The sequence below is a fragment of the Diabrotica undecimpunctata genome, chromosome 9, assembly GCF_040954645.1.
Source record: "Diabrotica undecimpunctata isolate CICGRU chromosome 9, icDiaUnde3, whole genome shotgun sequence".
NCBI lineage: Eukaryota > Metazoa > Arthropoda > Insecta > Coleoptera > Chrysomelidae > Diabrotica > Diabrotica undecimpunctata.
In genome coordinates this window covers 34,804,023-34,831,195 of record NC_092811.1, presented here as the reverse complement: position 1 = coordinate 34,831,195, position 27,173 = coordinate 34,804,023, and the positions used below count along the sequence as shown (strand labels likewise).

Here is a 27,173-nt window from a genome sequence, read left to right as displayed (position 1 = left end):
GGAATCTTCTGCGTTTTAATTCCTGTCAAGTGTTTGTTTATTTTCAACTTATATGAACGAATTTTTAAATTCGTCATTCGTACTTGGGTCGCCGTAGGTGCAGGTGTAGATTAATTCTTACTTGGTTCGCGCTATGTGAATCACAACTATGGATCCACAAATTCACCGTCGAATTTGTGTTTTCTTGATTTTGCCCCTTTTCATGGAAATGTAGCATGAAGTGATAGTAGCAGTTTTACGATAGTTTTTGAAGATGGCCTCATGTTGCCATTGTACTGTGCCTGTTCCAGTCTTTGAAGGAGACGGGTTTTCAAGGTTGTGATCCAGCCGGTGCTGGCTTCCTGCCTCATCTTCTTATCCCTGATCGTCATCCCAGTATAGTTCCAGCATGTTTCCAGTTCCCGACCCCAGACATGCAGAATGAAGCTTAGTGAGGTTCAGGTAACTTTTTCTGTGTTTAATTTTCAAGTAAAGACAGACATTTTTTAGAGAAATAATTGCTTTCGTAACAATTTAAATTTTTGTTTTTTTTTTTAATTGTAAAATTTTAGAGTTTGATTTTAGCTGTCAATTTGTGTGTTCAGTTTTTTTTTAATTTATTGTTAACTTATGACAGCTCGGTTTATTATTATTTTTATTTTATTTGTTTTATTTTAAAAAAAAGGTTAACCTCCATGCTATTTTGTAAGTTTTTGTAGCATATCCTGAGTTTGTAAATCAGTAGATGACATGTAAGTTCTTTGTATTTTGTGACTATTGTGGTAATATTTTTGTATTGTCTTTTTTGAACATTCTTGTGTTCTCTATGTTTTGTAACTGTTTGTGGTAAGACACAATAAATGTTAAATTTTGTTTTTTAACATTTTGTTTATTTCTTTTTAACTAACCCTTTTTGAGTTTTATTTGAAAAATATGTTTTTTATGTTTAATAATTATATATCCAGTTACAACTAGCTGTTGTGAAGGTTATAATTAGACACCTCAAAGTGGCGCTCTATATAAATTACTAGAGGTGTTTCCTGTTTTTTCTGTTTTGTTTGTCCCAAGAGATTTGTATAAGTACCCCTTTATTTCATTTTTTTGTAGTTGCCCCAATCCAACCCCCTCGTCTTTTACTTATCCACGACTTCAGCTCTCCTACCAAAACCTGAGTGCCGTTCGCATATGTTTCGATTATTTTGCTTGCCCTTCTCCACCCCCAGTAGTTTCTTCCCGCAATTTTCTACCCCTTGTATTAATGCCCCGTGTGGTAGGCAAAATATTTTCGTTACAATTGAAGACGAATGTCTTAGAGTTTCTTAATCCGGCATCCGATACATGGGGTATGAGAAACTCCACAGTTCAGAGAGTAACTGTTATAAGTTCAAATTTCACTCCAGACGCCAACAGCGCTACGGTAGCTTTTGAATACAATATATTTGTCTACAATTTGGTTAGATCAGTCAGCAACTCAATATACCGTGAGTGGTGTCGCTTTTAAATTTGTCTCACCCCATCTGTCGGAACTCCTAAGGTAATTTTTTCTGTTTTTTTTTTCGTACTTCAACATAATTTTAAAGGTTAGCCATCTTATACATACTATTTATATTGAGTTATTCATAATTTCAATCTCGTATATTTGGAAATAATGAAGGACTATGAAAAAGAGCAGGCTCATCTCATGCGTGTATGTGGGAAGAGTGTGAAAATGAAGACGAATTTACTAATCAAGATGATTCAGAGACAGAAAACAATATTGATAATTAGAGTATCAACATCGATTATATCGATTTGGAACAAAAACCCGAAGAAGAGAATGAAAATCAGCAAGCTGTTGTAGAAAGTAACAAACAAGGTTGTTATTATTCTGGAAAGAATGGAATTAAATGAAGTAAAAAACCCAATAGCCAAAATGTTTGAACAAGAGCAGAAAACTAAACATTTTTTTACACATTTACCGGGAGTCAAAAATCACGCGAAGTATGCCAAGTATTCAGTGCTTCTTGTTATTTATTGATGGACAAATGATTGCTGACTTCGTTATTCATACTAACCAACGAATTGCAAAAAAATCTGAAAGTGAGAATAAAAAAGGCTGTGTTGGGGCTCCTTTATCAGTTTGGTGCATTCAAAAATAACCATCGTCATTTAAATGAATTGAGGAACACTGACAGAACAGGAAAGGACGTTTTTCGTTGCACAATGAGCCAACGTCGATTCAAATTTTTAATTGCATGTCTAATATTCGACAACAAACAAAACCGTGAAGAAAGTGTCAAGTTAGATAAACTAGCTCATATCAGAGCTTTCTTCGACAAGTTGAGTGAAGTTGAGAGAGACTCATAATTTATCTGCAGTAGGTCTTTTTCTTCTTCTTCTTCCTTTTTATAAACAATTCTGCTAGTTTATTGGCGGAATAATACTTCTATGGGAGGTTGTCTCTATCTTTTGCGTGGTCGTCCGATACTTCTTCTGCCGATTGGTGACTTAAATCTTGCTATTTTGACAACACTGGTCTCCTTCATTCAGCTTATGTGGTTATTCCATTCCTTTTTTCTATTTTGAACTAAAGTAGGTACTATGAGGAAAAATAAGCTTAATTTGCTCATAGAATTTTTTTAAGGGAAAGGAAGAGAAGTTTTTTCCAGTATATTTAAATTTCAGAACGCATACACTATTCTTTCGTATGTTCCAAAGAAAAGAAAAGTTGTTTTACTTATATCTTCTCCTCACCATGATACAACAGTAACAGATACTTATAATAAGCTGCTTGAAATTATTTCCTTTTATAATTCGACCAAAGGTGGAGTAGACGTAGTAAACGCATTATCTGCAACGTATAATGTAACACTCAACCGTCCTCGCTGGCCTTTGACAATTTTTTTCTGCCTAATAAACACTGCAGGAATCAATAGGCTGATAATTCACAGACAAAACAACGATAAACCTAGCATTGCTAAAAGGCTTTTTCTAAAGAAGTTTTCAATTGATCGAAGAAAATCAAAGAGAAAGAATGAGTAACCCTAGATTATCTAGGGAGTTGAGAAGCAGTGTCCGCAAGAGTTTAGGTGAAAATTACAAACCACCTGCAAGGAAGAGGAAACCTAATCAGCAGAGACCATGTTCAAAATGTCCCAGAAATACTACTACTACTAAGGATTTCCACAGTTTTCACTGTCTTCCTTCACTCAACCGTTTTCTCCAATTTTCCCTGTCATTCCAGTCTCCATCTCGCAGGGTTCTTTTCTCCATAGCCTCGTCGATTTCATCTCTGAATGACCTTCGGGGTCTTCCTCTCTTTCTTCTTCCAATCGGGCTCCATTCTGTGATTTTGTTTATCCAGCGTCCTCTGTCCGCTCTTCTGAAGTGGCCGTACCAGGATAGTCTCTTCTCCTCTATATAGTCGATTATGTCTGATTGCACTCCCATTCTCCGCTTAATCTCTGCGTTTTCAATTCTGTCTCTTTTTGTAAGTCTACAGCTTCTCCTCAGGAACTTCATTTCTACTGCTCTTATTCTACCTCTATTTCTCTTGTTTATTGTCCAGTTTTCGGACCCATATGTCAGGATACTTCTTGTCAGGGTATTATCCTGACCCAGAAATCCTCCCAGAAATAGAGAGAGGAAAACTAGATACGTGTGTGAGGCATGTGAGTTTAGAACACTGTGTGACATACTGCGAAAATTGCTCCAACTTTAAGAACTGATAACTTAATCATTATTCATATGTAGAATTTAATTTTGTGTCTTTCTTTGATAGGCTAGATACTCATTCTATTGTAGTTTCTTGTTTTCATACTATTAATTTTAAAAGAAATGTATTGATTCTCCAGCCATAAAAAATTTCTCGAAAAAAAATTGTTATTTCATTTAATAGGCTATATGTTAAATAGTAAACTATTATTAGCAAATGTTTTTCTTCTTCATGTGCCGACCTCGATTATCGAGCGTTGGCTATCAAATTGGCTATAGTAATTTTGTTGACGGCAGCTCGGAAAAGAGATGCAGAGGATCTGTTAAACCAATCTCTCAGGTTTCTAAGCCATGACGTTCTTCTTCGACCTGGCCCTGTTCTTCCGTCTACCTTGCCTTCTATTATTAAATGGAATATATTATCTCTCTGGGTGGCGCATAACATGGCCAAAATATTCAAGTTTGCGATTTTTAACTGTTTTGACGACTTCCGTAACTTTTCCCATCCGATACAAAACAACTTCGTTACGAACTCTATCCACCCAACTTATTAGGACTATAGGATTCTCCGATACACCCAGATTTCAAAGGCTTCCAGTTTCTTGAGACGTGTATCCGTCAAAGTCCAACCTTCGACACCACACAAAAGAGTAGAGAACACATAACATCTCACTAATCTAATTTTCAGACTTAACGTAATATTATTTTATTATTATTATTATTATAAATGTTCTTATGGAATTTATTACCGTAATATATCCTGAAGCTATGGTATTACCTATTATTATGAAAATCTACGAAATATAGAAATGAGTATATTTTCAACTTGGGGTTTGTCACACCCCACATGTCGAACAGCCTTACAAAATTTTACCTGTCAGATGCCGGGTTAATTCGCTATTTATTGTATATTTTTGTTGTTGTTGTTGTATGTATGTTGTTGGCTTCTTTCAGATTGGAAACTAAAAAAAAGTCTGCTATATTCTGCTGATGGATTTACTACAAATTATTCACTATACGCCTGGCTAATAGATTGCTGACTAAGTATTAATATGTGCATCACAGATCTGGCTTCACCCTGTATAAAGATATAACGTGGTGAAAGATTTAGCAGATCGTCATATAGCATATTCAGATTATAATATAGGAAATGAGCAGAAATATTGCTAGAAATAACTCGTCCTTCAAGGTAATGTATATGGAAAAAGGGTAACAGAGAGAAGAAGGACTTCTTTTACTTCAAAATTTAAGAAAATAGTTAGTTTAACACGTCTAAAACTGGGCTATTTCCAATATCTGCTGACAATGTAAGATAGGCACCGTTAGAAGAAGATAAACAGGATAATCAGGAAATTAAACGTCTATTTTTAATCTTTTTGACTTTCACTTCTTAGTTTAGAAGACAAAAAATAAAATTATGGGCTAAGACCACTGTGGAACTCTAAAAATAAAGCATTTTTGAAATATTTTCGTGGAAGAAAAAGTTAAAGGAAAATGTATTCAAGGATATTATAAACAACATTTTTCATTCATTTAAAAAACAAGTAAATTTAAATCTTAAATAACTTGCGTTAGGCTTTCACGGCCATCATCGTCTAACTTGTTAAACTGTTTGTTCGGGCTGTTAGGCCGTTGTCTTACGAGATTAGTTCTCGACATTTCGCCAACACGTAACTTCTGGAGATGTTACTGCTTCGCTTGTAAGCTGAAACTGTCAGCCAACATAAACGCCTAAATTACAATACACGATACACCGTTAGAAAGAGTGGAAATAATATGCTGTTTGGACTGCAATATTGAGGATACTTGAGATCACATCTACGAAATAAAAACTCGTATTGAAAAAGCCAGAAGCTCTGTTAAGAGATTTAGGAAGATTCTCTGTAACTTATCTTTAGTATCAATATACGCATAAGAATTCTTAGATGTTACGTCTTTAGTGTCCTCCTCTAAGGAGTAGAAAGCTGGAGCCTTACAGATGATGCCATAAAACGATTGAAGGTATTTGAAATATGGTGCTACCGACGTATGTTGAGGGTCTCATATATATATATATATATATATATATATATATATATATATATATATATATATATATATATATATATATATATATATATACTACACAAGTAACATAAATATTCTCCAGACGCTAAGAAAAGACAAAGAAATTATTAACAACATAAAAAACAGAAAATTGGCTTACTTCGGCCACATCATGCGTCATGATAAATACTGACTTCTAAAGTTGATTCTACAAGGCAAGATTGAGGGTAAGAGAGGCCCTGGACATAGACGTATATCCTGGCTGGTCAGCTGATAAAGTGGACTGGTCTAACGTTAACTAATCTATTTCTATATATATATATATATATATATATATATATATATATATAATGTCGGTTTACAATGTTCCCCCCCCCCTGTGTAACCCCCATGATTTCTCGGATCTCTCGTTTGTTATTCTGTCGCGTCTGGAGATTCCCGCCGAGCGGCGCCAGAAGTCCATTTCTGTTGCTCTAAGCATTTTCTCTGTTCTGTCTTTTAGGGGCCACACTTCGCATCCATATGTTGTAATACTTATTATTATGGTGTTGTATATTGTTCTTTTATTTTTCTTAGAGATGTTTTTATCCCACAGTACGCTGTTCAGTAAGGCTATGCGTTTCCTTCCCTGTGTATATCGTTCCTTAATGGCTGCATCTAATTTTCCGTCCTGAGTGATCTTTACTCCTAGGTATTTGTAGTAGTCACATAGTTTGATCTCTTGATTTTCCTCTACGAGAAGGTTATGTTGACCTCCTTCCATACTCATGTACTCAGTTTTTTCCATATTCACTTCCAAACCCCACTCTATAAACTCTTCTAATAGTTTTCGCATCATGTAACTAAGGTCTTCAGAGTCCTGTGCGATGATGACCTGGTCATCTGCAAAGCACAGAGTGTACAAAGTTAAGTCCATTAATGGTATGCCCATATTTGTACATTTTTTCTTCCATTTGTTAAGTGCTGCTTCGAGGTATATTTTGAATAATGTTGGGATATACATCATCCTTGTTGTTTGTTGGTAGTACAACGTTTTTACCGCTTCAATCAATTCTATATTTATATTTGTTTTCCCCTGTGCCTCCCATAATTTATCAAGCGAGACACTATCATATGCTTTCCTAAGGTCTACGAACGTCAGGTGGACTTCTTGGCCACGAGCAACTTTCTTTTCAATTATCTGAGTAATAGAGAAGACATGGTTTATTTTAGATCGACCTGCACGAAAACCAGCCGGTTCTTCTGCTTCCATATGTTGGTATTCTTCTTCTATTCGATTTTTTATTATTTTCCCATATATATTTTTATTATTTTCCCATTATCTATTTTTAGCTGCTGTGAATAGAATAAGATGGGTCAATACCAATATCTCTAGAAGATAGGCACATCTAGAAGAAAAATTAGGATGGTTTTACTCCCTGCTTAAACAAGATAGTTGTAATTTACGACATGTGTACTACTCAAAGTGTAAAACAAGTTCTTTGCTTTCCACAAACCCGCTTTTAGTTCCAAAGATTTGTGCCAAATTTTGTAGGAATATCCCGAACTTTAAGTCAAATTACTCGCAAGAGATCTATTTGGGAATGGGTTTCCTCCCAAGAAAAGGCCTTCACCAAATTGAAACCCTTACGCTGGATTATGTCATTAAAGTCCCTAGCAGACAGACTTGCTAGATGGGTATTGTCGTTAAAACCTTATAATATAAAAATTAAATATGTGCCCGAAAACAAAATTCCTTAGCAGATACTATATCTTGCCCTATTTGTTATGAAATTGACAATTCATGTTATGTTTGTTTTGTGACTGTGCTTGTCCTTCGCCTACAGCCGAAACTAGAGAAATTCGAGAAAAATAGTCATCTGACACATATGTGGCCTCTTTCGTCAAGTCTTTTGACTTGACTATGATAGAGAGAAAGCTCAGCAAGTTTTGACAAAAAAACCAATTCTGCAAAGGCGGGAACAGGTTCTTAAAAAAATATTGTTTAAAGCTAAGTAAAATTATGATTATTTAAGATTTATTAGAAGTTGAAGTTCCCGAGACAAAGATTTATCTAAAATATAATACACTTATATAAACTTTAAAAAAGTTTACCGGTAATATTTGATTTTCTCTTTGTTCGCTTGATCAACATGTCTCTAGATTTACCCTGTACGTAATTATTTGTGGATCACCAGCACCATATGTGTTGGAAACTTCTATCTCACGTCAATTACAACACTCTAGGGTATATATAATAAGCTCTTTATCAACAAACGTTGTAATTAAGGTCTAATATCAGAAAGCCATTGGTTTGATAATATAATTTAAACTTCCATTACTAGTTTATTTACGCCATTAAGCGTTGAAATTTATATTATTATACTATATATATATATATATATATATATATATATATATATATATATATATATATAAATATATATATATATATATATATATATATATATATATATAAATATATATATATATATATATATATATATATATATATATATATATATATATATATATATATATATATATATATATTAGAAATGATTATTTCGACCAAAAAATAATTTATAAATAAGTTCGAATTATCGGGTAAAGTGGTCTGTAATGAAAATCTTTCGTTTTTCTAAATTACTCAATATTTCGCCATTATATATATATATATATATATATATATATATATATATATATATATTGTTATGATGTGTTTTTTGTTTGAATGATGAGCAATGAGTATTTTTAATAATATAATATATAGGGTTTTTATCGCGGTTCTCAAAGAATTAGCTTGTAAGTACTTTTTTAAATTATCTTTATTATAACTATTATGAAACACACATATATATATCTAACCTAGCCAATGTAAATTTAAAATAAACTATCTTTAAATTGATATTCTTATAAAACTAATTAAATTCTATAGACAATGTAAAATTTAGACAAACTATCTTCAAAATTCAAATTGTTATGACACTAACTAAATTATATTAACAAAATTTTGTACCTTTCTTTCACTGAATGCCTAAATGAACTGTTTTCCACTATATATATTCTAATCACCACTGAATGTCTTCGTACTTCGGCTATCCTTGTTTTTGTGAAATTTCTTTTTCCAATTATCAGCTTCTACCAATTTAAGATATAGTTTTCTTCACCAGCATTTATACACCACCAGCAAACACCATTTATATTTATTCTTCTTTTCAATATACCAATATCCAATTATTATAAGTTGATTTATACTAATCTCCAATCATAATAGAATTTTAATTCCTTCCAATGTCCATCCAATATTCTTCTAATATACTTTTATAATCTTCAATAATTATTTGTGTATAATTATAAATGTGCATTAAATATATGCATAATTTTTAATCTTCATTTAACTCACTATATTAAACAATTGGACTATCTCCAACTAACTTTCATATTTCTTATTAAACTGCTTGACTGACTTACTAAAACTGTGAACAATTGACTTCACTAACTAATATACTAACTTTCATAATAAACTGCTTGACTTCTGACTAAAAACTTCCATCTTGAATCCAAATCACGGGTATTTATATCTTTTTTGGATATTCCAGAACCATCTGGTAAGAAATCATGTTCTATTTAGTTCTATTAAATACTTGTCTGAATTTTCTGGAACAAACCATTTCGCAAACATGGCCATCTCCGGAAATCCAGAGAATTCCATTCTTTTCTATTAATAATTTTGTTTACATTTAGGCTTTTCAGATCAGAATATATAATTTAGTTAGTGTCATAACAATTTCAATTTTGAAGATAGTTTGTTTAAATTTAACATTGTCTATAGAATTTAAGTAGTTTTATAAGAGTATCAATTTAAAGATAGTTTATTTTAAATTTACATTGGCTAGGTTAGATATATATGTGTGTTCCATAATAGTTATAATAAAGGTAATTTAAAAAAGTACTTACAAACTAATTCTTTGAGAACCGCGATAAAAACCCTATATTATTAAAAATACTGATTGCTCATCATTCAAACAAAAAACACATCATAACAATTTGGCACCCAACGCGGTGGCTCTCTATTTAAAAATAATTAGTTTGGGAAGATAAGTGCTCTCATATAATTAAATTAATTATCAGTAGAAAGAAAAAATTATAGATTTTATTTTAATTATATTTGAACAAGTAAAGTCTCAAAATGTCTCAATGAAAGAAAGGTACAAAATTTTGTTAATATAATTTAGTTAGTGTCATAACAATTTCAATTTTGAAGATAGTTTGTTTAAATTTAACATTGTCTATAGAATTTAAGTAGTTTTATAAGAGTATCAATTTAAAGATAGTTTATTTTAAATTTACATTGGCTAGGTTAGATATATATGTGTGTTCCATAATAGTTATAATAAAGGTAATTTAAAAAAGTACTTACAAACTAATTCTTTGAGAACTGCGATAAAAACCCTATATTATTAAAAATACTCATTGCTCATCATTCAAACAAAAAACACATCATAACAATATATATATTAAGCTCTTTATCAACAAACGTTGTAATTAAGGTCTAATATCAGAAAGCCATTGGTTTGATAATATAATTTAAACTTCCATTACTAGTTTATTTACGTCATTAAGCGTTGAAATTTATATTATTATACTATATATATAAATATATATATATATATATATATGTATATAAATATATACATATATATATATATATATATATATATATATATATATATATATATATATTGTTATCAGCAGAGGAAGGTTCAAAATCAGGGTTCCGAAGATATCCCAGAAATCTCCTTGGACGAAATTTACAAGGCTCTAAAAAAGATGAAGAATAACAAAGCTCCGGGGGAGGACGGTGTCGTCACGGAAGCGATAAAGATAGGAGGCTCAGTACTGATAACCAAAATTCAAAAGCTCTTTAATCTATGTCTATGGAATCAAAATATCCCAACAAAGTGGAATAATTCAATAACTGTACTCTTACACAAGAAGGGAGATATAGCAGAGCTGGAAAGATACAGACCAATCAGTCTCCTTAACCATCTTTATAAATTATACACCCGAATAATAACGAACAGATTAGACACAAAGCTGGATTTTTACCAACCTCGGGAACAAGCCGGTTTCCGCCCTAATTACGGCACAAATGATCACCTGCAGTGCCTAAAAACCCTGATAGAAAAAACTAACGAATATAACCGTCCCTTGGCATTGATATTTGTAGACTTTAAAAAGGCGTTTGATACAGTGGAATTACCGTCCATCTTAAGAGCACTACAAGATTGCAGGGTCGACCACAGATATTGTAATATAGTTAAAAATATATATGAAAATGCCACAACAACCATAAGTCTACATTCAGCAACTAATAAGATAAAGATAAAAAGGGGAGTCAGGCAAGGTGATACCATGTCACCAAAGCTGTTCATTACCGTTCTTGAGTATGCATTTAAAAGACTAACATGGCAACAGAAAGGAATATCCATCGATGGAGAAAGATTAAACCATGTACGTTTTGCGGACGATATCGTGCTTCTGTCAGATAATCTGGGAGAGATCAAAGACATGCTCCAAGAACTGAATTACATACTATAAGAAACTGGGCTGGAGATAAATTTCGAGAAAACCAAAATGATGACCAATATGGTTCCCAGCGAAGAGATACAGATCAATAACAACAAGGTAGAATTAATCGATAAATACACATACTTGGGTCATGAAATCAGAATAACCAGAGACAACCAAACCTGCGAGCTAAATAGACGAATCACGTTGGGATGGGCGGCATATGGAAGGATGAGAGACATTTTTAAAACAAATACTCCAATTCACCTGAAAAGGAAGGCATTTAACCAATGCATCCTACCAGTCTTGACCTACGGAGCAGAGACCCTAACTTTAACGAAAGCTACTGCCGAAAAACTGAGGGTAACACAAAGGCGAATGGAGAGATCAATGCTGGGTCTGACCTTGAAAGATCGCGTGAGAAATGAGGAGATACGCCGACGAACTGGCGTTGACGATATTATACTGCGAATCAATAAACAAAAGTGGAGGTGGGCTGGACATGTTGCTAGAATGGAAGACGGAAGATGGACGAAGAGATTATTGGAGTGGAGACCAAGAGCCGACAAGCGAAGTCGAGGCAGACCACCCACCCGATGGACCGACGACCTAAGGAGAATAGAAACAAACTGGATTGCAGCAGCTAGAGATATAGAGAACTGGAGACGTTTGGAGGAGGCCTATATCCAACAATGGATGTAAAAACGGGGCTGGATGATGATGATATATTGTTATGTTTCTTCTTTCCCAACCAAAGAAAAATAAATAAAAAGATCCATCGGAATAAAATTTTAAGATATCATTATAAACAAAATGTATATAGCAATTTAAGATAAGATTTAGTGTAGATAAGAATAGAAATTTGTTTGGCAAACGACCTTTTTCCGTTTCAAACAAAATTATCAAAAAACCTTTGTTTAGAATTAGAAGACATTTTACCTGTAAGTTAATATTTTCATTGTTTGTATAATCGAGTATTAAATGACCATATTCTAATCTTTTAAAATATGTATAAATTGTGTATTGACAAAACCAATTTTAAAGTAAGCTATTTAGTTTTTCTCTGAAACCGAAATTAGGCTTTTCCAAAATCATGGTAAACACAATTTGAGCTTTTGATTGGACGGTCGTTTTTAAATGGGAATTTGTGAGCCGATCATGAGACCGGAGAAGTTAGTTATATTTTGGTCATCGAAAGGAAACAGTCGTTTGTCTCAAGAAAGGGTGTGGTTCGTGAGTTTGGATACCGGCGTAACGAAAAGAAGTGAATAGTTTGCAGAAGGAGATAACAAGTAGATTAAAAGAGGTCCTTGTATCTACCGTGGGCATTTTATAAAATATATGTGAAAGTATTCTTACGGCATCAAGTTGACAAAAGGAGGTCCTGGTGTCATAAATAAGTAGCTGAGTTTGGAGAAGTGAATCAGGTGTTTTTTGTGTAGTCTGCAGGAGGTTTGCAGAGACGTTAAGAAGGAGCCGAGGTGCCAAAGAGGAGTGATCACATCGTTGAGGAGACTGGACTTTTCTGGGTATGTTCCAACATACAACTCAAGAATAAAATAAGCTGTAAGTGTTTGTACAATTGAATTTTATATCTGTGAAGCATCGGTTTGACATCATGGTTATTAGCATTCAAATTTAAGAACCGAGGTTTTGTTAGGCTAATCAAAAGTTTAAAGTTTTGTTGTTTCTTGTTTCAAGTAAAGAAAATTTTAAGTAAAATTGGTTTTCACGTAATATAAATGTATGTAGCTTTATAATTTTATTATTATAAAAATTTGATTTATTTTCTTGTATGCTGATTGATAAGATAACGACAGAATTTAATAATTGTTTTATTCGTTCATATAAAATAAATAAACGTAAATCTTTGTAATATAATATATTTGTATTCTTATCCTTTCTTCTCTAACCCGATAAAAGACAACTAGAAAATCTTTTGAATCCATCGAACACAGGTAATATAAGGATTATTTTACTTTTGATAACAGATAAGTTATAATTTTTTTATTGGCTCAATAAACTAAGATTAAAGTCAAAATAAACAATCATAACAATATATATATATATATATATATATATATATATATATATATATATATATATATATATATATTATATATATATATATATATATATATATATATATATATATATATATAATTTCAGCAGAAGCTTTCCAAGGAGAAAATTTGTTGGAGTATTGGACAAAATCACGATCCTTAGTAATGGGTAAACGACAAGAGAGGGAGAGGAAGAAAAACTCAGAAAACCATGTTGTGTAGGCTCTTCTACAGCTTATTTCAAATCGAGTGGCGAGCCCTTCCACGAAATAGTTAATCGCGCAGACAATTGAATATGTATTATCAGACCCATGCAGTGGCGTTGCAATATTAAACAAATTAAATTATTTGAAATCGCACTAATTACAACATTATTACTCACTTAAATAATAAATGAAGTTTGATTGTACACAGATTGTTTTATAGATATTAAACTTTTTGTTTCTTATAATATCATCTTTATTAATTCCTACTCTATCACCAACTTTCAACAAAATGAGAAGAGTTCTATGTACCAGGGATTTAAAACTGGAAGTAAGAGTTAGGTTGGCGAGGTGCTATGTTTTTTCGACTTTATTTTATGGAATGGAATCTTGGACCTTGAATGCGACATCAATGAAAAAACTGGAATCATTTGAGCTGTGGGTGTACAGACGAATTCTGAAAATATCATGGACAGAACACGTCACAAACAAAGAGGTTCTGGGAAGGATGAACAAAGAAATGGAAATTTTAAATTCAATAAAAACAAGAAAATTAGAATATCTCGGACATATTACACGTGGAGGGAAAGACACCTTGCTCCAACTGATTATGCAGGGAAAGATCCAAGGAAAGAGAAACATAGGGAGGCGTAGAATGTCATGGCTGCGCAACCTGAGAGAGTGGTACGGATGTACATCAAATGAACTTTTCAGAGCAGCCGTCTCAAAAGTCCGAATAGCTATGATGATTGCCGACCTCCGCCGCGGAGATGGCACTTGAAGAAGAAGACTCTATAAAATTTGGTAAAAGTTAATTTCTAAGTTAGTATCAGTAACCTTAAAACCGTAATTATAAAGTCATTAATATTGACTCCTTAACAACTCGTTAAGGATATACAAAGAACTGATAAGAATTATTTCCGAGAATTTCTAGTCACTGAATTTCAAACGAGTTAGTAATTTAGTATCATTATGTTGTCGAGTCTCAACAAGAAAGGTATTAGAACTATTTTGTAGAATAGAGATGGTTAAGTGTAGTACGAGTAAATAGATTAGATTGACACCAGAATCCAAAGGAATAGTTTACAATGTATTTAAATATATGCAAATACTTTTTCCTGAAGATATTCGAACCAGTATTAAACAATGTGTGAGTAAAGCTACTGTACTGTCTTTACGTACAGTAGAAAGGATCATTCAAGATGCTAGTATGTTAACAAATTTAGAGTCAAATAATACACTAAAATTTAAAGCTACGACACTTGCTAAAAGGAAAGCAACCGTGACAGACTTGAGGGAGTATGATAAACAGTTCATTACAAAATACCATTCATCGTTTTCATGATACTGAACGTTGTCGTGTATCGTTGAAGCTTTTGCAGAAAAGGCTTGAAGAGGTGTACGAGTGGGCTGGAAGTGTGAGTTATTTCTACAGAATTGTGAAAGATTTGGGATTTAAATGGACTAAAACAAAAAATAATCAACGTTTATTAATTGAACGAAAAGATATTCGTCCTCTACGCATTAAATATTTGGACACAATTAAATATTACAGAAGCGAAGGTAAGTCAATTGTATATGTTGATGAAACCTATGTACCTGCAGGACACACTACGCCAAATAGCTGGAGAGATGACAGTGGCAAAGGATTGTTCAAAATCATCTCAAAAGGAAGTAGGTTGGTTATCGTACATGGTGATAGGGAGATGGGTTTCATACAAAATGCCCTTTTGATTTTTAAGTCAAGAACTAAGACAGATTATCATGATGATATGAATTCAGAAAATTATAAAAAATGGATGAAAGAACAGTTAATCCCCAATTTGCTTGTTGAATCTGTTGTTGTTACTAATCATGTATCATATCAACGTACAAATTAATAAAGCACCCACTAGTAATTCTAAAATAATGGATATGATATCTTGATTGACAGAAAAAAATTTAGCATTTGTAACGTCATTGTTAAAGCCGCAAATGTATGAAATCATGAAACGACACAAACAAGATCATATTCAATATAAATTTGACAAAATGCTGCAAGACTGTGGACATGTTTCTTTAAAACTTCCGCCATATCATCCAGACTTGAACCCTATGGAAATAGTTTGGGGGCAAATAAAAAATGAAGTTGCAAAACAAAACGTTTATTTTAAGTTAGAAGATGTAAAAGTGTTGGTGGAACAGGAATTTGCTAGAGTAATTGTAGATAACTGGAAGAATGTGTGAACATGTTGTCGAGGTTGTTGTATTTGGAAAGTGAACGTCGCATAGATGTAATTACTAAAGAATTAAGGATTGGTTTAAATGATTCTAGTGACGACGACAGTACATCTGATTATAAAAGTGAATAATATCATTACACATTACGACGTACCTATGTAACCTATGTGAATATAAGTTTTCCAAACTGTCCTGTATGTATGTATTATTTTTTTACTTTATTACAATTATTTCGTATATTCTTTTATTTATCTTTGTGATGTTTAAGTGAGTATTAATATAAATAATAAAGGTTTTAAAGTTAAAACAATCTTTGTAATTAATATTTATTAATACTGTAATCTGTAATACGTATTTATGGTTTCATATACAGACAATATATGTATGTGATATATTATAATAATATGTCTTAAAATATAGTACAATATTGCCAAAAATATATAGACCAGTCTGGTTAAAAAAAAAGGTGGAAAAATGTTTCGCAGATATCTGAAGCTTTTAAGACATAGGTGGGGGATACTAGATGATGAATAGATGAAAAGATACTCCTACTTTTACCTTGCGTTTTTTTAAGCAATAATTTATGGTCACAATTTGATTTTTTGTCTATAAATTTTTTTCCTTATATTTTAAATAAACAATATTTATGTCATTTTTTTATGTCAAGAATATCTTTATTTTCCCGTTTTTTTTAATTAAAATTGATAAATAATTTACAGAGATATTTGCAAAAAAGCAGTTTTTTGCACTAATTTATAAATTTTATTAATTTTTTTATTAACAAAATAAAATGGTATTAATACATTTAAACATCAAGGAATTACCATCTTTTAGATTTATGCGAAATTTCCTCCCGATCAGTCAAATATTTTATAAGTTATTTAATTTGTTTATCCCTGAGGCTAATTATTTAAACTATTGAGCTTGCCCTATGCATGATGCTAGACACATTCAACAAATTTCATAGGATTCTTTAAGACTTAGACTATCTCAGAAGTTAAATGCATATTAAGTTTTCATCGAAATTATTTACAAAATAAACGTTCGAAAAAGGGGTATGTTTTTAACTTATAAACAATTGTAATAACTTCTATATTTTTCAAGCTACAGACTTGTACGTACAACCATTGGATAGCTGGTAAAAAAGCTCACATTAAAAAATAAAAAACCTTTTATGACCAATAGGAACGAAGTTAGTGACTATTTTTAAAAAAATCATATCTCCATTGTTAAAATTTGCACAAATTTTGAATGAAAATCTAAACTTTATATTGAAACTTATAGCTATAAAATTTATCTAATTTTTCGAAACGACGGTACTTTCGAAAGATCGACATAGGAAAGTGGAGAGGATATCTGTTTCAGCTCCGTTTTTTTTGGCATCGGAACTTCAAATTGCAACACGTAGGAAAAATTTACATTATCTCGGCTTCCTTTGCAGCTGCAAGCCTCTTTTTTTATTCTGGGGTAGCTCGTCGAAATATGAATAACTACATAGTTTTCACTGGCCGGAAAATATGGGAAAACTCGGAAAAATTAGGTCCGTTTAAAATTCACCCTAAATACTTACTTTTTTTAATTTGCTCGAATAGTCTGTCGGAGCATTAATAATGATGACATAATTTTCACCCCCCATAAAACTCGGAAAATACCGGAAAATCAACATACGTTTTTTCATTTTATATCAATGATGTAATAATACTTATATATTTTATAAATTAAATTTCAGGTAATTTTTTACACATTATATTATTGTATTCCTTATATTAATTATAATTGTTTGTATTTTCATAATTAACAATATTGATTTTTATTCTATTTTCCTTACAAATATGATATACAATATTAATCTAATCTGCCTTACTGCTTTGATAAAATAAGTCGATTTTTTTATCACTTGCCTTATTAAATTTTGCAATGTTTATTGAACTTTACTTTTTTTATTTTCTTTACATACATTGGTTTAAAAGTTAAAATTTGGTTCATTTATTCGACTTCACTGTCAGGTCTGAACCTTTTTGTTGCAGGTTGTTTGTCTTCACTTATTAAGTCAGTCTTTCCATACATTAACATATTAATGGGCGATCTTAATGCCAAGGTGGGTCAAGGTAAGGTAGGAGAACAAGTAGGAAAATATGGGCTTGGAAACAGAAATGACAGAGGAGATCGATTGATTTAATTTTGCCAAAGTGAAGACTTCGTAATAACAAATACCTTTTTCAAATTACCTCCTCGACGGTTATATACATGGACATCTCCACAACATACCAAAGAAAAAATAGTGAGAAATCAAATAGACTACTTTATGATAGCAAGGAGGTATCATAATGCTGTTAAATGTACTAAGACGTACCCAGGAGCTGATATAGGCTCAGATCATAACCCGGTAGTTACTGTGATAGAGGAGAGACCAAAAAAGATTAGAAGACCACACAGAAAGGCACTAGATTTAAATAAACTTAAAAGATGGACAGAATACCTGAATCAATTATTTGAAGACGATAGAAACAACTTAACTCAGATAATCAATGCAACTGGGCCAGAGATATTGAAAGAAGAAGTAGAATACGCAATAAGAAACGCTAAAAATGGAAAAGCAAATGGACCTGATGAAATTCCTACAGAACTGTTAAATCTTTTGAATGATAAATCTGTAACCATAATATTAAATTTTGCAGCGAGAAGCTAAAACAGTTTCCCCTTCACTTTCCTATGTCGATCTTTCGAAAGTAACTTCGTTTCGAAAGGTTTTAAGTTTCGAAAAATTGGATGAATTTTATAGCTATAAAATTCAATATAAAGTTTAGATTTTCATTCAAAATTTGTGCAAATTTTACTTCTTAATGTTTATAAACAATGGAGATATAATTAACAAAAAAATTGTCGCTAACTTCGTTCCTATTGTTCATAGAAGGTTTATTTTTTTTTTGTTAGATGTGAGTTTTTTTACCAGCTATCTAATGGTTGTACGTACAAGTCTGTAGCTTAAAAAATATAGAAGTTATTACAATTGTTTATTAGTAAAAAACATACCCCTTTTTCAAACGTTTATTTTGTAAATAATTTCGATGAAAACTCAATATTCATTTAACTTCTGAGATAGTATAAGTCTTAAAGAATCGTATGAAATTTGTTAAATGTGTCTAGCATCATTTATAGGGCAAGTTCAATGGTTTAAATAATTAGTCCCAGGGATAAACAAATTGAATAACTTTTAAACTATTTGACCGATCGGGGGGAAATTTCGCAAAAAGTTAAAGGACGGTAATTCCTCAATTTTGAAATTTATTAATAACATTTTATTTTGTTAATAAAGAAATTAATTAAATTTATAAATTAGTGCAAAAAAACTGCTTTTTTGCAAATATCTCCGTAAATTATTTATCAATTTTAATTGAAAAAACGGGAAAATGAAGATATTGTTGATATAAAAAAATGGTACAAATATTGTTTATTTAAATTATAAGGGAAAAAACATATGGATAAAAAATCAAATTCTGACCATAAATTATTGTTTAAAAAAAACGCAAGGTAAAAATAGGAGTATCTTTTTATCTATTCGTCATCTAGTAACCCCCACCTATGTCTTAAAAGCTTCAGATATCTGCGAAACATTTTGCAGTGAAATCGATGAGTTTTGTATAACCAGACTGGGCTAATAATCTAATATCATTGTTTAATAAATTGTGTGTACCTATCTTTAACAATTTGATTTAAATCATAAGTATTTTTAGAACGCCACTGCTTTGTTTGGTAAGGCTTTACTGTTCCTAGAAATTTCCGCCACTACAGCTTAAACATACTCTATGATAAATAAAAGTTTACATTTTTCTATTTTGTTTTTTAATGAACGCGAATTTCAATCAAGTAATCAGTTATCTCATAAAGCTACTCTTTTAACAATACAATGACCCTTTTGACCTACACAATGATTAAAAAAATTTCCAAACTGAAAGGAATTTTATTTTACTTGTTTCTTATTTGATAAAGCTGCATTCTCAACAGTCCATATTTAGATTGATCTATATAAAAATATGTTATTTTACTTAAGCCGTTTAGCTGATTTTGTATAAATCATGTTTATTTTTGTTTCCAGAGCAGTTCCTCTACCAAAAAATCAAAGGATCACCATAATTCACAAGAAGCTGAAACGTACGGGGTTGAAAAAATTGTACAAAAAAGAAACAGGACGAAACATGAAAAATATTCCCATATTCGTGAGTATTTGTGATTTTATTAATTCTTTTAGAACAAAAATAATCATGCTATATATAAGTACATTGTACCTGTGAGAGATTTTTTCAATTGCATTTGTCCATATACATATTTCTGTTTGATCTTCACTAGAAATCTTCACTGATTTTTAATCGATATTTCACAACTTCTCATTTTTTCTTGATTTTTTTCGTCATAGTTTTTATATTGTCATTATTATTCCTTTACAAGTTAAATATAAGGAAAAATGATCGAAGAATGTGGACAAAATAAAAGTAGAATCACTGAATAGAAAAGTAGAATAATCATAAAGTAAGGAGCAAAATATGCTGCAAATAAAATAATAGGAAACATTACTTAACGAAGAAGGGAATATTGGTATGGGATTGGGAAAACATCAAGCATACAAGACATGCGGGGCAGATGCAGTAAAACGATGCATAAAGCCTCAATAGAAATGGTGTGCTAACGGTTCCATGGGCTGCAAAGAACAACTTATCATCGACTGTCATTTCTAATTAAGTATATAGCAAAAAAAGGAATCTCTTTACTACTTTCATCAACTACAAGAAAGCGTTTGATTCAGTCCTGCATGAATGGCTTGTAGATATATTAAAAATATATAAAGTGAATGATAACATAGTGACTTTTTAAAACATATAATATCAGATTGAAAGACAAAAATTCACCTCCAAATACCTGGTGAAAACAATATCGAAACTGAAAATATTGCAATCGACCGGGGCCTATTTCAAGGAGACTCGTTGAGTCCACTGTGGTTTTGTCTAGCGATGAACCCCCTATCCCAGCTACTGAACTCAACTGACACAGGTTTTAGCATCAAAAATAACACTACCGTTGTGGCAAAGCTTAATCATCTATTGTATATGGATGATTTGAAACTATTGGCTTCTACTCGATGCCACCTGAATCAGATGCTGAAAACAGTGGAAAATTTCTCTAATGACATTAGTATGCACTACGGCCTTGAAAAGTGCCGTGTCTTAAATATAATCAAAGAAAAGGTTCAGCCCGGTGAATTCAATATGGAAAACGGCCAGAACATCGAGGCCATGAGTGAAAATGCTATGTATAGATACCTTGAAATAAAGCAAGCGTGGAAGATTGACCATAAGCAAATGAAAACTGAGATAACTACTAAGTGTATACAAAGGGTAAAACAGCTGCTTCGTTCACACCATAATAGTAAAAATTTGTTAAAGGCACTAAACACCTATGCATGTTCGGCGCTTAGCTACTCATTTGGTATTGTTAAGGGGACAAAAACGGATATAGAAAATCTTCAGCGAAAAGTACGAACACACTTCACAAAGGCACAAAAACACCATCCTTGAAATGCAATAGAAAGAACGACATTACCGCGGTATTTAGGAGGACGAGCACTTATGGATATAAGTGAGCAACTAGAAAAACACTACTAATTTAAGAACTTATTTTTAGATGCAGCCTGAGATATCTACTCTACATCGCGCGATTTGTGCAGTAGATGATATAACACCGATCAAACGAAGGGAACCAGAAATGCGCATAAACCATCTTACTAAGAACAAAAAAATGCGCACCTGAATGGGCAAACCTCTTCACGGGCGACATCCTAATGAGGTCAGTCAAGACCTCGGCGATAATAAATCGTCGAACTATTGGCAGACATCAGGAAAGTTGTTCCCTGAAACAGAGGGTTCATTACTCGCCATTCAGCATCAGGTTATACCAACCAAAAATTACCTTAAATATATCGTCAAAGACCCTCAAGTCAAGAAACCATCCAACACCTTACCGAGGGCTGCCAGGCATTTTCTGCAACTGAATATAAGGAACGGCACGAATCAGTAGGAAAGATCCTTCATCAAGAGATAGTCATCAAATTGGGACTTCTTCAAACAAACTATCTCCCATATTATTAATACGTTCCTGAAAGTATAGTTGAGAATGATAACAAAAGCTATACTGGAACCGCACTGTGCTCACAGACCAAAGAGTGGCACATAATAAACCAGATCTCATACTAGTTAATAAACTAAAGAGATAAACAACACTAATTGATGTGGCTATACCCAACAAAAACAAAACGTGTTAAACAAAACGAAAAGATGGCCAAGTACAGGGATCTGGAAATTCAAATACGAAGACAGTGAAGAATGAATGAATGAAAGCACCCACACAATACCTATTATTTTCTCGACTACTTGAGTCATTCCGAAAAACCTCCTAGAAAACATGAGAAAGCTGGGTATGAATTAGCATCTCTACAAGACCATGAACATCTCAACGTCCAGATGTGTACGAAAATTTTTGAGAGATACTCCAGCATACCAAGTCACCTAGGGCTCGATAAAACAGAAAGAGTCCCACCAGAGCTCAATCCTTTTGATACCTAGGTATCTGGGATGAGTGAATGTCCCCGTAGGGAGAGTCTGAACCGTATGGACTTTTCAAGTATTTTAATATAGCCATCCAGAGTCTAAAATCTAATTTCTCTTTTGTTGATTTCTTTTATACCACAACGGAATAAACGGTCTGGTAGTATAAACAAATGGCCTCGTACTGGAAATGCCTGTTAGTTCTATCTCTTCAACATTCTTAAGCTACGGTATGTTAAAACAGTAGGTAAAACTTGGGTCTAAAGCATGGTAATGATTCATTGGAATCGTTGCGGCGTACATGTTTTGACCTTTAAGCGGGCGAGACTTTAACTGTTTTGCGTACAAGGTAACATTTAGTTGATTGAGGTGTATTAGAATTGTTGATGTTGGTTAATTGGTTAACTTTTCTATATATATATATATATATATATATATATATATATATATATATAATATAGTTGGGTATTATTGACTGACACGTTATGTAAAATAAAGTTTTGTTATGAGGTTGCAGTCATTAATAGGGCAGGAAAGTGAAACTCTTTGTTCTTTATCAAGCTTTCGCAAAATTTATTTGCTTCTTCAGGATATGCTAAAATATGGTATCAGTAAATACAATGAAATTATAATTAAATAGCATTGTATAAAACTAGTATAAAAACTTACTTAAGGAATCTTGTATAGAGAAACTATTATCTAAGTTATATGACCTTGTAAGAATATCATTCAAAAATTTTGCTAATTTACTGTTTGGTGAATTAATTGAAGATACAGTTGGTCTCATTGTTAAGTTAGGTTTATGTACTTTTGGTTGTGCATAAAAGCGTGGTGTGACAGAGTTATATATAGTGAGAGTTGAGGCTTCTTCTTTAGTGATCATTTTTTTATTTTTCAATTCGGTAACTATTTTGTTAGCTTTCTGTTGCAAGGTACTTGTGGGATTGTTTTGTAATTTTTTATAATATTTAGGATCATTTAAAAGTTCATAACTTTTATTATAGTAATCATCTTTGTACATTGCAACAGTCACATTTCCTTTATTTCTCTATACAAGATTCCTTTGAACTAAGTAATTTTATCAATAACTATCAACTACCAAATAATTATATAATAGTAAGCTTTGACGTTATATCTTTATTTACTAATTTACCACTACATATTATTAATGATAGTATAAACAGACATTGGGATGAAATAAAAATAAATTGCAAAATTAACAAAAAAACGTTCTTAAGCACTTTAGAATTCATTTTTGATTCTAATGTATTGATTTTTGATAATGCATTCTATAAACAAATTTTTGGCACACCTATGGGCTCAAGTATATCGTGTATATTATGTAATTATGTACTAGACGATTTATTAAGAGATTCTTTAAATAAGTTGCCTTTTCATATCCCATTTATCAAACGATTTGTGGATGACTTAATACTTACTTTACCTGCAGACAAAATAAATGAAACTTTACAAACTTTTAATAATTATAGTGAACATTTACAATTTACATGTGAAACAGAGATAGAAAATAGCATCCCATATCTTGACATAAAAATCAAACGTAATCAATCAAACGCACAAAATGTATTAAGCACTGAATGGTACAGAAAACCTATATTTAGTAACAGATTTATTAATTATCATTCACAACATCCACCTCATATGAAAATAAATTTGATATTGGCTTTAAAAAACAGAATAGTCAAATTATCACACATCAATAACATCAACAAAGGGTTATTAGAACTTAAAGACATTTTATTTGAGAATTCATACCCAATTAAACTAATTAACAAATTTTTATTTAACAATCCCAATAATAGAATGATTGACATGAATCAAACAAGAGAAGCAAATCAACAAATCGTGCAATCTCAATTTACTTTCACATCACTACCTTACATACCAACATTAACACCTAAACTAACTAAAGTCTTTGCTAACTATTCTGATATTAAAATTGCAACTAAAAATGTTAAAACATTAGCATCATTGTATACAAAAACTAAATCACCTATTAGTATTATGGAAAGTTCAAATGTAGTTTATATAATACCATGCGAAAATTGTGATAAGTCATACATCGGACACACATCTAGAAATCTAATAGGCAGACTAACATCACATAAAAGTGACCTTAGAAATAATAAAAATACGTGTGCATTAATAGATCATGCAATTAATAAAAATTATTCATTTAATTTCAATGAAACTAATATATTAAGACGTGAAAACCAATTAAATAAAAGAGAATTCTTAGAAATGGTATGCATAAATAAATATCAATGCGTTAATAAAAAAACTGATATTGATAAACTAAGCAATATCTATAATTACATTCTATCTTACGAAAATTAATACTATAATTTTCTAATATTAGATTTTCTGACTATAAATACTATAATTTCAAAAAATTTAAATATTCATATTTGGCGCCACTTTGTACGTAACCATAATAACAATCAAAAGCTAGTTATCAACAACAAAACATATAATAAACAGAAACGAGTGTCTTTCTGACATAAATCAAACATCAACATAATCAATGTCATAATGAATTTCTACAAAATTAAATAAAATTAAAATATTGTACTTCATAACTATATAATTTTATTAAGTTAAATTTTAATGTTTTGTAAATTTGAAAATTTAATGGATTAACCTTATGTTGTAAGTTTTTATACTAGTTTTATACAATGCTATTTAATTATAATTTCATTGTATTTACTGATACCATATTTTAGCATATCCTGAAGAAGCAAATAAATTTTGCGAAAGCTAGATAAATAACAAAGAGTTTCACTTTCCTGCCCTATTAATGACTGTAACCTCATAACAAAACTTTATTATATATATATATATATATATATATATATATATATATATATATATATATATATATATATATATATATATATATATGTCTCTCTCAAAATTACTACCAAGCTTCATTATTTCTTGACATATAAAAACCTTATGATAGTGTAGACGAAATAAAATGATCAAGTTACAAGTTCCAGAGGAGGTAGCAGATACCATACTCAAACTCTACATAAATAGACCAGTAGCAATGCTACTACGATATTTCTTAGGAGTCGATTGTTAGATTTCTTCTGAGTTGCCTGAGCTTTTATTCTTTTTAATTTTAGTTTAAATCCAGCACTGAGCAGATTATGATGAGCTTGCTGTGACAGCATTTGTATTTGTTTTTGCAGATTCCCAGGTACATAGTCGTCTTTAAGTTGTTGAAACAAAGTAGTTGCTGTAATGCATTTCTCTTCTTGGTAAAACTAAATTAGTCTGCGCTATCTTTCGTTCTTTTCTTCAAGTCCATACTTCTATGTGTATTAATATGTATAACTAAATCATCTTTAAAAATAATAAATAACTATTATATTTATCATTTCCTCGCAATTTATATTGATTCATATTAATCACGTACGTATTAAAATTTATAGCACTGTTAAAATTATATAAATAATTATTATACATATTTTCGTTTATTACAGATGTCAAAAAGTCCACGAGGCACACCACAAGTTACAGTCAACATAGTATTAATAGAATGCTCTTAGTAATATCTTCAGTTTTTATAGGACTAAATTTCCCTAGGTAAGTTGATATGTGTAAAAGTTTTACACTTTTCAACAATTGAAGTGGATATTATGAAAATGTGTATTTTTTTTTGGTCATAAGGTCAAATAGAAAAATGGAGTGATATAAATAAAGATTTATTTTTACTTCGTATTTTCATACAGATGAACCGAAAGAAAGAAATTCTTTAAGAAAAAAAAAAGAAAATAAACAAAAATTGTAAAATTAACAACCTAAAATTTCTATTCCTGCTCAATTTCTAATATCCCTAAAAGAAAAATTAATAGTGTGTGGGTCCATTCTGTGTCGCCTTAGTGCTCTAACTCTATTTGAAAGACCTCTTATTAAATTATTGATGAACTGCTGCGGTATACGTTCCCAAATCGCACGTAATGTATTGGCCAACTGATCTAACGTTTGGGGCGGTTGAAGGAACCTGTTTTGTTGCCTAGATATTTAGGCCCAAACATGTTCAATGCAATTCATATCAGGTGAACACGATGGCTACTCCATTCTTGTAATGCCATGAGCTTCTATACACTCGTTGACATTTCTCGCACGGTGAGGGCGAGCATTATCATCAATCAGAACAAATTGTTCGCCTACTGCACCAAAAAGTGGAACAACTATTGGTACTATGACTCTGTCTCGATATCGTGTAGCAGTCATTGTCTCATTAATTAAGACGACTAAGTCCATGCGACCGTCAAAACATATGCCTCCCCACACGCAAACGGATCCACCTCCAAAAAGAGTGGTTGGGACTCTCAGATTTTCATTGTAACGCTGTCCTCTTTCCCTCCACACCAATATTCGGTCATCATTCGTATACAAACGAAATCTGGACTAGTCAGTAAAGAGACAATTCCTCCAATTTTCGAAATTCCGCTGATAGTGTTCCATCGCCCAGCGATATCTGCATGCACGCTGCTCCCTAGTTAGTCGTGGATGGCTAGCGCGCCGTCTAGCCCTTAAATTGGATGCATGTAACCGTCTTCTAACAGTTTGACTGGAAATCGCTCGTCCAGTAGCATGCCTGAAGATACTGTTAATTCTGGAAGCCGTGAATGTTGGGTTTCTTCTTGCCCTCAGAACTACGAAACGGTCTTGCCGACGAGTTGTAGATCGTTCTCTTCCTCCTCCATGCCTGTATGTTCCAGATCCAGTTGCTACATACCGATTCCATGCACGACTTATCACACTTTGCGACACATTTAGCCTCATAG

General features: G+C 31.8%; 2 protein-coding genes across 3 annotated transcripts in view; one reads left to right on the top strand and one right to left on the bottom strand.

The window, feature by feature from the left end:
* The window catches only part of LOC140449818 (dynein axonemal heavy chain 1-like), a 1,063,244-nt gene that overhangs the window by 614,467 nt on the left and 421,604 nt on the right, over window positions 1-27,173 (bottom strand). The gene's annotated exons all lie outside the window — the stretch shown is intronic.
* The window catches only part of CNMaR (G-protein coupled receptor), a 109,462-nt gene that overhangs the window by 63,624 nt on the left and 18,665 nt on the right, over window positions 1-27,173 (top strand). The window contains exons 2-3 of the mRNA XM_072543175.1: window positions 19,854-19,974; window positions 25,863-25,965. Coding sequence (XP_072399276.1) covers window positions 19,854-19,974; window positions 25,863-25,965 — 224 coding nt within the window. The remainder of the gene's footprint in view (window positions 1-19,853; window positions 19,975-25,862; window positions 25,966-27,173) is intronic.